The sequence below is a fragment of the Colius striatus genome, chromosome 9 (genome assembly GCF_028858725.1).
Source record: "Colius striatus isolate bColStr4 chromosome 9, bColStr4.1.hap1, whole genome shotgun sequence".
Taxonomy (NCBI): Eukaryota; Metazoa; Chordata; class Aves; order Coliiformes; family Coliidae; genus Colius; species Colius striatus.
Genome location: NC_084767.1, coordinates 139191 through 151007, shown reverse-complemented (window position 1 = coordinate 151007; position 11817 = coordinate 139191). Strand labels below are relative to the sequence as shown.

General features: G+C 51.0%; 1 protein-coding gene across 1 annotated transcript; it reads left to right on the top strand.

The window, feature by feature from the left end:
- Positions 1-477: 477 nt before the first annotated feature.
- LOC133626087 (UPF0598 protein C8orf82 homolog) lies at positions 478-11477 on the top strand. The gene is made up of 3 exons (XM_062002725.1): positions 478-516; positions 2812-2989; positions 10941-11477. The coding sequence occupies exons 1-3, from the start codon at positions 478-480 to the stop codon at positions 11459-11461; spliced, it is 738 nt and encodes a 245-aa protein (XP_061858709.1). The 3' UTR covers positions 11462-11477.
- Positions 11478-11817: the final 340 nt, after the last annotated feature.

Here is an 11817-nt window from a genome sequence, read left to right as displayed (position 1 = left end):
GTGGCCAAAAGCCATACCGCAGCTTTTTTGAATCTCTCTAATGGGTGAAAGCATCTGCACGAGGGGAGGAGAGGGGGGATTGGGGGGGCCCACACAACCCAAAGTGCTGCTGAGAGCTCCTGGCAGAGGCAGCTGTGCTCACCCTGCCACGGGCTTCCCACGGGACCAGCTTTTGGGATCGCCCTGTTCCCCAAGACTGTCCTCTAACCCAGAGGAAGGGTACAGTGTGGGGGTTTCGGGGGAGTCGCCCTCTCTGCTTGTGCTCCTTTTGTCTCTGGGAGGACAGTTCTGGTCTCTTTTTCACAGTGGATGCCTGAGGGGGTGAGTCTGGGGGAGCTGGTCAACACCTCACTGCTCCCGGTGGTGCCCGTGAACCGTCTCTGTGGGAGCTGCTGCCTGAAGCTCGAGAAGCAGGTGAAAGCCTCAGGGATAGGGATGAGCAGAAGCGGGGTGGGGTGTCTGAGGAGCTGCTGAAAGATGTCGGAGGTGTTTAAGATGAGGCAATCCTGCTGTGGGGTAAGGCGTGTGTTTCTGATCCGTTTGTCTTTCAGCCCGGGTCTGCAGCCCCGAGCTGTGCCCGGGGGAGCGGGAAGGAGAGGAGGTTGCTGAGATGTTGTGGACTCTTCCTGTTTCAGAGGTGGTCTTTCAGTGTCTCCGTGGGACCTACCATCCCACAGCAGAGATGGGTTTAAAAGGCACGGAAGGACACGGTCTGTCAGCCCAGGCAGCGTCCTGGCTGCTGCAGAGAGGTGGGCTTTGCCCCATCCCTGTGGGGCCACTGACTGCCCTGATGCCGTGCTGGCACGTCTCTGCTCTACCTGCTGTTGGTTTGCTTTGGCCTTTGATTTCCTGAGGTTTTGGGGACCTGTAGCTTTCCTTGGCATAGCTGCGGGGCTGACTGTCCCTCAAGGAACAGAGCAGAGGTTTGGTAAGGTGAGGATCTTTCTCTCGTTATGTTGTTTCTGGTTTGTTTTAAGAGCTAAAAGATGTTGCTGTAGGCTCGGCCGTGGGCTCTGACCTTGTGAGTCCTGTTGAGATAAGGAGACTCATCCTGCTTGGAAAGAGTGTCAGCAGATGCTCGGGACAGTGAGCGTGCGGGAAGCTGAGCTGACGGCTTGTTAGCTGAGGTTTGAGTCAGTCCAGCTCTGGCATTCCCCACACAGCTAGAGAGCTGGTTTCCAAGTTGAAAGTAGAGATCCCGCCAACCCGGGGAAGTTAATTCCGAGAACAGGTAGCTAGTGCCCAGCTGCATGGCCTCCTAAGGTTTGCTTATTGCTTTCCCTCTCCGTACTGGAGGCATCGCAGTTTCCCTGTGGGCTGGTGGTGTGCCCTGGCTGGAGGAGGCAGCGGTGCCAGGTGAGAGCTGCTCTCTCCTTGCATACAGCAGAGCATTTACAGCAGAGAAGACAGTTTGCCTTCTCTGCAGTGGCTCACCTGGGACCTTTTAGGAAAAGTCCGTATTTAAAGCTTGATTACGTTTTCCCGGGCTTCTGCACTTACCCGTTAGATTTCTGGCTTTCCTCTTTCCGTGCTGACAGCCTGAGCTGCCTTTGCCTTGCGGTGCAGCTGCTTGAGATTGACTTTGGGAACTGCTGAGGAGGGGAGAGGTTTCCCATGCAGGGCTTTTGGGTGGGAGGCAGCTGGGACCCTGACCTGGCTGGGTTAAGTGACCATATGTTTTATACCCCGACTCGGCGAGATCTTGAGCTATGTTGGTCTACCACGGTGAAGAGTAAAGAAATCAACTCTTTACCAGATGGTCAGACTTCTCTGCTAATTTGTTACTGTTGGTGTCTGACTCTAGCATCTGTACATAACTGCAACCCAGGCAGTTACCAGCTCGGCACAAAGGGACGCGAGGAGCCACGTGCTCTTACCGGGGATTTTTTTCTCCAAGCTGAAAGAGTAGAGAAGTCTGGCTAACTATAAAGGGGCTGGCTGGGCCCGGTGCTTGTCACAGTATTTTCTGCTCTGCCACGAGCTTCCCGAGGGGATTTGGGCAAGACGGGGAATAAGTATGAGGTGACGATGTCCGCACTAGAGAGATGTTTGCTAGTAACAAAGTGCAGTGCAGCCCAGCTGCCCAGATGTTCTGGCATTGCTACCGTGGTATGTTGTGGTTTTTTGGTTTTTTTTTCCCGGAGCTGTTTCCTAAATAAGGTGTTCTTCCGATTACCTCCTTCGTCATCGTTTTTTTTCCCCTGTAATGCTAGTAGCGTGAGTTATGGAGGTCTTCTCCCACGTATACGTGCACAAGACCTGAAATCTGAGGCTATCTCGGCTGTGGGTGTTTTCTTTGGTAAACATCTCGGTGACTAGAGCGGTCTTGATGGAAAAACTCCCGTGTCCTCCACAGCACAAGGGCATTTTTTGGCAAGATCCGTTGTGGATAGTCCTTCTGTGTCAAGCGAGGGAGTGGATTTTATGAGGCTATAGAAGGACTAGCACGTTCGAGATGCAGCTATAGGACCTTTAGAGATCATCTAGAGCAACCTACCTGCAGAAGCAGGTCCGGCTAGATCAGGTCACGTAAGAACACGTCCAGGCGGGTCTTGAAGACCTCGAAGGAAGGAGCCTCCACACCCTCCCTGGTACTTGTCTGTCTACAGTTTGGAATTGCCAGCATTTCACTCATGAAACCTTAGTACAGGTGAGTGACAGTGAGGAATAACTGCTCAGGTTTTTACCAGTTTTAGGTATAATCATCCTTGCCTCCGTGGTAGGTAAAACAGTGCTTTAAAATAAGTTAGAGAAACTGTCCCTCCGTGTCAGAGCTGCCTTTTCAACGTGTTTTCCCGCTCTCGATTTCAGGCCTTTGCTTCTCTGCCTGCCGTTCTGCGTCTCCCCGGGACCTTGCTCCCGGGCCCGCTCAGGGTGTCCCCGCGTTGCCGCAAGAAGAGCGGCTCGGTGCTGCCCCCTGGCGGAAACGGGCCGCGGTGCGCTCGGCGCTGCCACCCGGTGGCGACGGGCGGTATTGCAGCCGGGACCGGTGCGGCGCTGCCTCCCGGTGGCGGACAACGAGATCGCAGCCCGGGACGCTCGGCGCTGCCACCCAGTGGCGGACAACGAGATCGCAGCCCGGGAGCCGCGCGGCGCTGCCACCCAGTGGCGGAAAACGAGATCGCAGCCCGGGACGCTCGGCGCTGCCACCCAGTGGCGGAAAACGAGATTGCAGCCCGGGACGCTCGGCGCTGCCACCCAGTGGCGGAAAACGAGATCGCAGCCCGGGACGCTCGGCGCTGCCTCCCAGTGGCGGAAAACGAGATCGCAGCCCGGGAGCCGCGCGGCGCTGCCACCCAGTGGCGGAAAACGAGATGGCAGGCTTTAATCTGCGTTTCATGTGTTTGTTGTGCCTTTCTCTTCTACCTTTTCCCTAACGATTTTCTAGCGGTTTTCTGCCTTTCTTCTGTATTTCTCCTGCCTTACTTCTTGCTTCCTGCCACGTTTTAGTGCCGTTGCTCAGCCTTTGAACTGCCGTTTTTCCTGTCATTTCAAAATTCGTTTCCAACGTTTTCTGTCTCTCTTCTGCTATTTTTTTCCGCCGTTCTCCTGCCTCTCTTCTGTCCTCCCTCTGCCTTCTCTCAGCCTTTTCTCTGTGCGTTTTCTGCTTTTTTCCCGCGGTTTTCTATATTTTCCTGCCACTTTTCTGCCTTTCTTCGCCAATTTCTTCTCCCTGATCGCTCCCTCGCTTCCGCCTTTAATCTCCCTTGCTTCTGGGTTTTTTTTCTGCTTTTTTACTGCCGCTTCTTTGGGTTTTTTCTGCTTTTTTTCGAATTTTTTCGGCTTTTTTACCTGCCGGCCAATCGGAATCGCGCGTCGCCCGTTCCCGGTTCACGTGGCCGCCCGCGGCCAATCGGAAAGCGGCGTCGATTCGTCCGCCATCTTGAATTTCTCGGCTAATGGGAATCGCGCGTCGGCGTCGCTTAGCAACGCCCGAGCCAATCGGAAGGCCGCGTCCTCTCGCGGCCATCTTGACTTTTTCGGCCAATCGGAATCTCCCGTCGGCGTCGCTTAGCAACGCCCGAGCCAATCGGAAGGCCGCGTCCTCTCGCGGCCGTCTTGGATTTTTCGGCCAATCGGAATCGCGCGTCGCCCGTTCCTGCTTCACGTGCCCGCCCTTGGCCAATCGGAAAGCGCCGTCCTTTCGCCGCCATTTTGAATTTCGCGGCCAATCGGAATCTCCCGTCGGCGTCGCTTAGCAACGCCCGAGCCAATCGGAAGAGAAGGCAAGCTGTCTTCTGCTGTAAATGCTCGGTGTTGGTTAAAAATGGTAACTAGACTACTCTGACTTTAATGGTGGTATATATCTGAAAGTTACAGAATTTGGTCGATAATTCGAGTGCTTTATTGAATGTACACAGTATAAAAATACATATTTCTCGTCTAAGACTTGGAATATTCTTCTGAATGTATGAAAGGTAACTTTCTGAAACTAAAAGGATTTGACCGATAATTCGAGGACATGTTTGAATTTACTGTGTGTACACAATACAACATACAGAATTTGTGCCTGATAACTAGACTACTCCTTTGAATTTAATGCAGGTATATATCTGAAAGTTATAGAATTTTCTGATACTTGGAGAGCTTGGTGGAATATAATTTGTGCACACAGTATAAACATACGGAATTCTCGTCCAAGGCTTGGAGTATTCTTCTGAATTTATTACAGGTGGCTTTCTTAACGTGATAGGATTTGACTGATAATTGGCAGACTTGATTGGTTTTACAGTGTGCACACGATAAAACATATGGAATTTGTACGTGATAACTAGACTACTTTTGTGAATTTAATGCTGGTATGTATCTGAAAGTTGCAGGATTTGGGTGATAATTGGAGGGCTTGGTGGAATGTACTTTGTGCACACAGTATAAAAGATAGAGAATTCTTTCCAGATAATTGGAGTATTCTTCTGAATTTATGACAGGTACCTTTCTGAAACTGAAAGGATTGACTGATAATTGGAAGACTTGATCGATTTTACAGTGTACACAAATTTACACATACAGAATTTGTGCTTGATAACTAGACTACTCCTCTGAATTTAATGCTGGTATATATCTGAAAGTTAAAGAATTTTGGCTGATAACTTGAGGACTTGGTGGAATGTATTTTGTGCACACAGTATAAAAGATACAGAATTGTTTTCAGAGAATTGGAGTATTCTTCTGAATTTATTATAGGTAGCTTTCTGAAACTGAAAGGATTTGACTGATAATTGGAAGCTTTGGTTCATTTTATAGTGTGCTGAGATTTACACATAAAGAATTTTTGCCTGATAACTAGACTACTCTTCTGAATTTAATGCTTGTGTACATCTTAAATTTACAGAATTTGGCTGATAATTCGAGGTCTTGGTGGAAAATAGTTTGTGTACACAGTATAAATATATAGAATTCTTTCTAGAGAATTGGAGTATTCTTCTGAATTTATGACAGGTAGGTTTCTGAAAGTGAAATGATTTGACTGATAATTGGAAGCCTTGATTGATTTTACAGTTTGCACAGATTGAGACGTACAGAATTTGTGCCTGATAACTAGACTACTCACGTGAATTTTTTGCTGGTATATATCTGAAAGTAAAAGAATTTGGCTTATAATTGGAGGGCTTGGTCGAATGTACTTTGTGCACAGAGTACAAAGATACAGAATTATCATTTGAGAATTGGAGTATTCTTCTGAATTTATTACAGGTAGTGTTTTGAAACTGAAAGGATTTGACTGATAATGGAAGACTTGATTGATTTTACAGTGTGCAGAGATTTAGACATACAGAATTTGTGCCTGATAAGTAGACTACTCATCTGAATTTAATGCTGGTATATATCTGAAGGTTACAGAATTTGGCTGATTATTGGAGGGCTTGGTGGAATGTACTTTGTGCACGGAGTATAAAGATACAGAATTGTTTCCAGAGAATTGCGGTATTCTTCTGAATTTATGACAGGTAGCGTTTTGAAACTGAAAGGATTTGACTGATAATGGAAGACTTGATTGATTTTACAGTGTGCAGAGATTTAGACATACAGAATTTGTGCCTGATAAGTAGACCACTCATCTGAGTTTAATGCTTGTATGTATCTGAAAGTTAAAGAATTTTGGCTGATAATTGGATGGCCTGGTGGAATGTACTTTGTGCACACAGTATAAAAGATAGAGAATTCTTTCCAGAGAATTACAGTATTCTTTTGAATTTATTACAGGTAGCTTTCTGAATCTGAAAGGATTTGACCGATAATTGGAGGACATGGTTGAATTTACAGTGTGTACACAATAAAACATACAGAATTTGTGCCTGACAACTAGAGTACTCCTCTGAATTTAATGCTGGTATATATCTGAAAGTTGCAGAATTTGGCTGATAATTGGAGGGCTTGGTGGAATGTACTTTGTGCACACAGTATAAATATACAGAATTCTTTCCAGAGAATTGGAGTATTCTTCTGAATTTATGACAGGTAGCTTTCTGAAACTGAAAGGATTTGACTGATAATTGGAAGACTTGATTGGTTTTACATTATGCATATATTTAGACATACAGACTTTGTGCCTGATAACTTGATTACTCCTCTGAATTTAATGCTGGTATATATCTGAATGTTACAGAATTTTGCTGATAATTGGAGAACTTGGTGGAATGTGCTTTGTGTACACAGTATAAAAGTACAGAATTGTTATCTAAGAATTGGAGTATTCTTCTTAAGTTATTGCAGGCAGGCAGCTTTCTGAAACTGAAAGGATTTGACTGATAATTAAAAGACTTGATTGATTTTATAGTGTGCACAGATTTAGACATACAGATTTTGTGCCTGGTAACTAGACTACTCCTCTGAATTTAATGCTGGTATATATCTGAAAGTTGCAGGATTTGGGTGATAATTGGAGGGCTTGGTGGAATGTACTTTGTGCACACAGTATAAAAGACAGAGAATTCTTTCCAGAGAATGGGAGAATCGGGGGATCCCCAAGGCACAGGGGGTCCCCGAGGTGGATGTCACAGGGTGAGGGGGGTCCCAGGGTGGGGGGACCCCCAGCACTACCTCCCAGCTCTGCTCACTGCCAGGCGTGGGGGGGAGGAGGCACAGGGGGAGAGTGGGGGGTGACACCGGTGTGTGGGGGGGTCCCCACTTCCTCTGTTCCCATTTAACCCTTTCCCCCCCTCAGCTTTTGTATTTCCCCTCTCTCTTTTTCCCCTTTTTCCCCCTTTTTTTCCGTTTCAGCCTTTTATTTATTATGAAGCCAACTCCGAGCATCTCCCCGAGCCCCCCCCCCCCCGCGGCTGTGGGACCCTCCCCGCGCGTGGGCCGGGGGCGTGGGGGGACGGGTCCAGATTGGGGGGAGGGGTCCAGAGGCACCACTCCCCGCCCCTCCCCCCACGGCGTGTGAATAAAAAGCGTCTGGCCGGTGCTGCTCGTTCCCTCTGGAGCCCATCAGTGGGGGGCTGCGGGGGGCTATATGGGCTATGGGGGGCTGTAGGGGCTATGCTGAGGCTATGGGGGGCTATCAAGATACTATGGGGGCTATGAGGAGGCTATGGGGGGCTATGAGGGCTATAGGGGCTCTGAGGAGGCTATGGGGGGCTATGAAGGAGCTATAGAGACTATGAGAAGGCTATGGGAGGCTATGAGGGCGATATGAGGAGGCTATGGGGGGCTATATAGTCTATAAGGAGGCTATGGGGGGCTATAGGGGCTATGAAGGGGCTATATGGGCTATGGGGGGCTATAGGGGCTATGTAGGGGCTATATGGGCTATGGGGGGCTATATGGGCTATAACGGGGCTATGGGGGGCTATATCGGCTATGAGGATGCTATGGGGGCTATGGGAGCTATGAGGGGTTTATAGGGACTATAGGGGCTATGAAGAGACTATGGGGGGCTATGAGGGGGCTATAGGGGGCTATGAAGGGGCTATAGGGGCTCTGAGGAGGCTATGGGGGGCTATGAAGGGGGTATGGGGGCTCTGAGGAGGCTATGGGGGACTATGAGGGGGCTATAGGGGGCTATGAAGGGCCTATGGGGACTATGAGAAGGCTATGGGGGGCTATGAGGAGGCTATGGGGGGCTAGACGGGGCTATAGGGGCTATGAGAAGGCTATGGGGGGATAAATATGGTGTCTATAGGCTTCGGGGATGCCTATAGGGATATATGTGGGTGCCTACAGACTTATGGGGGTGTCTGTATGGTCATGTGTGTGTCTATAGGGATACGTGTGTGTGTGTCAGTAGGGTTATGGGGGTGTCTATAGGGATATATGTGGGTGCCTATATGGTTATGGGGGATGCCTATAGGGATCTATGGGGGTGTCTATAGGGTTAAGGGGGTGTCTGTAAGGTTATGGGAGTGTCTCTAGGGGTACGTATGAGTGTCAGTAGGGTTATGGGGGTGTCTGTAGGGATACATGTGGGTGTCTATAGGGTTAAGGGGGTGTCTGTATGAGTGTCAGTAGGGTTATGGGGGTGTCTGTAGGGATATATGTGGGTGTCTATAGGGTTAAGGGGGTGTCTGTATGAGTGTCAGTAGGGTTATGGGATGTCTCTAGGGATATATGTGGGTGTCTATAGGGTTAAGGGCGTGTCTGTAAGGATCCGAGAGGATCCCCAATGGATCCTGGGCAGAACCCCCCCAAAAAAGACCTCAACGGACCCAGGACAGAGGCTGGATGGATGCTGGATGGATCCCAACTGGATCCCAGCACAGAACCCAAACAGATCCTGGACAGTCTCCCCCAAAAAGACCTAAATGGACCCAGAGCAGAGGCTGGATGGATCCCAAATGGATCCCAGGCAACCTCCCCCTCCCCAAAAGGCTCTGAATAAACCCAGGATACAGCCTGGATGGATCCCAGCCCAGAGACAAAACAGATCCTGGATAAACCTCCCCAAAAAGACCCTAAATGGACCCAGGACACAACCTGGATGGATCCCAGCCCAGAGACAAAACAGATCCCGAACAAAACCCCCCCAAAAAGGCCCTAAATGGACCCAGGGCAGAGCCTGGATGGATCCCAGACAAACCCCCCCCTCCCCAAAAGGCTCTAAATGGACCCAGGACACAACCTGGATGGATCCCAGCCCAGAGACAAAACGGATCCTGGACAAAACCCCCACAGAAAGACTCTAAATGGACCCAGGGCAGAGCCTGGATGACCCCTGGATGGATCCCAGATGGCCCCTGGATGGGTCCCAGCCAGATCCCATTTGGCCCTTGCACCTGCTTTGGGATTTTGAGGCTTTTCCCCTTTTTTTCTGCAGCTTTTCCTCGATGACACCAAAGTGAAGAACTTCATCACTTGCTTCAAAGGTACTGGGATCCCCCCAAAAGCCCCCCAAATCCTCCCCCTCAAAAATGACCCCTCAAAATGCCCCCAAAAACCAAAATCCCCCCAAAATTATCCCCCAGATCCTCTCTGACCCCTTCCAAAGACCCAAATCCCACCCTAAAACCCCCACAAATAAGCCTCCCAAATCCTCCCAAAAAACCAAACCCCAACTCCCCCTGACCTCAAAAGCCCCCAAATCCCAACAATCCCCCTCAAATCCCCCCAGAGCATCCCAAAACCTCCCAAATCCCCCCCAAAAAGCCTCCAAATTCTCTCCAACCCCCCCAAAAATGTCAAAATCCACCCAAACCCCCCAAAATATCCCCCCAAACAATCCCCAAAGTCTCCAAATCCCCTCAAATCACCCCAAAAAACACAAAAGCCCCCCAGAAACCCCCAAATCCTCTCCAGCCCCCCCAAAATAAATCCCCCGAAAATCCTCAAAGCCCCCAAATCCCCCCCAAAAAACCCCAAATCCCCTCCAACTCTCTCCAAAAGCAATCAAAATCCCCCCAACCCCCCCAAATCTCCTCAGAACCCCTCCAAAAAACCAAATCACCCCAAAATCCCTCCTCCCCATCACCATTCAGTAGCGTTTTAGCCTTAATTAGGGTCTTTAATTAGAGACTCATCTTTATTTGGGGTCTCATCTGTATTGGGGGGGCTGTGGAGTGGGGAGAAGATACTCTCATCCCCTTCATTGCCTTTGTAGGTGCCAAAACATCCTCCTCTCAACCTAATTTGCATATTAATCACCGCCTTAATTAACCACTTCCTGCCCTTAATTGCTCCCAGGCACTTGGTAACACTGATCCCTACTCACCCTCCCCCCCCCCCCCCCCCCCCAACCTCCCTCAGCCCCTTCAAATCGCTTTCCCATTAAGGAACACCCCCCTTTCTCCGGTGTTAATTAGGGGAGGGTTAATTAACGAGGGTGTGAGGTTAATTAACGTTGCCTTCCTCACTCACCTGGAGCTGAACCCCGGCAGCCTCTATGGGAGGGTTCATTATGGAGAATTGGGGGTTAGTTAGGAGGGTTGGGGTTAATTAGGAGGGTGGGAGTTAATTAGGAGGTTTAGGGGTTAATTAGTGGGGTTACTTAGGGTCCATCCTGGCAGGTATCACCTTCCTCTTCCTCACTCCCTTAGCAGTGGTTGTTCTGAGCAGCTTTAATCATGAGAGGACTGAGGGTTGGAGGTTAATTAGGAGGGTTGGAGGTTAAATTAGGAGGGTTGGGGTTAATTAAGAGCACTGGGGGTTAATTGTGGGAAGGGGTTATCCCAGCAGACGTTGCCTTTCTCATCTTCTTCTTCCTCACCCTCCCTTAGAATCGCAGTGGTTGTTTTGAGAGGGTTAACCATGGGGGGACTGGGGGTTAGTTAGGGGGGCTGGAGGTTAATTAGGAGGGTTGGAGGTTAATTAGGAGCACACGGAGTTAATTGTGGGAAGGGGTTAATGATGGTTTATCCCAGCAGACGTTGCCTTCCTCCTCCTCTTCTTCCTCACCCTCCCTTCGCAGCCCCGCAGCGGCCGTTCCCAGCGGGCTAACCACGAGCGGCGATGCGGCTTAATTAAAAGGGGGGGCTGTTAATTAAGGAGAGGCGCGGGTTAATGAGGGTCCATCCCGGCAGACGTGACCTTCCTCACGTTCTTCTTCACGCGGCTGGAGCGGAACCGCAGCGGCCGCTACGAGCGCGAATTCCCGTTCGTGTCCCGCTGCGGCGCGGAGCGCAACCTCCTGCGCTGCGAGCACAGACCCATCGTCTTCACCCGCCTCCTGCCCCCGGACGCCTCCTCCTCAGCCTCCTCCTGCTCCCGCCGCGCCGTGCTGTCGTTCTGCGGCGGCGGGGAGCGGCTGGCCGTGCCGTTCCGGCCCGAGGCGCTGGTGATGCTGCCGGAGAACGGGCGCTTGTACCACCCGGCGCCGGGCCGGGCGGGGGGCGCGGGGCCGGTGCGCTCGGCGCTGGCTCTGGAGTGGGGGTCCCGCTTCGAGTACGAGCAGGGGCCGGAGCAGCCCCCGACTCACTTTTGGTGGGAGGGGAAGAGGTATCGGCTCACGGGGGAGCTGGTGCAGCTGCTGCGGGGAGGGGAAGGGGCGGGGGAGGCGGAGAGCGGCGGGGCCGCGGGGCGGGGGTGAGGCTTGGAGGGGGTGGGAAGGGGCATTGCATGGCCCCGGGCGACGAGGAGGAGGAGGCAGAGCTGGTGTTCAGCCACACCGTGTGGCTGATGCTGTGGTGAGGTGCCACAGCACCTGTGCCGGTGCCAGGGATGTGGGTGTTGTGTGTGGGTCCCCCCACTGTGCTATTAAAGGTCTCTGGCAATTGAAATGAGCCTAGAGGTGATGGGTGCCACTGCAGCAGTGTGGGTGCAGCTGTGGAGAGGTTGGTGCTGCTATGGTGAGGTTGGTGCAGCTGTGGTGGGTGACACACGGTGCTACTGCCACAGTGTGGGTGTCCCCACGGGTGCTGCCACGGTGACAGTGTTGCTGCCACA

Bases quoted from the DNA above. Each gene is read 5' to 3' on its own strand.
- LOC133626087 (XM_062002725.1), top strand. From the start codon at position 478: ATGTCGGAGGTGTTTAAGATGAGGCAATCCTGCTGTGGG. The intron at 517-2,811 runs GTAAGGCGTGTG...TCTCGATTTCAG, and splicing joins TGAGGCAATCCTGCTGTGGG to GCCTTTGCTTCTCTGCCTGC. The intron at 2,990-10,940 runs GTGCGGCGCTGC...CGGGTTAATGAG, and splicing joins CGGTATTGCAGCCGGGACCG to GGTCCATCCCGGCAGACGTG.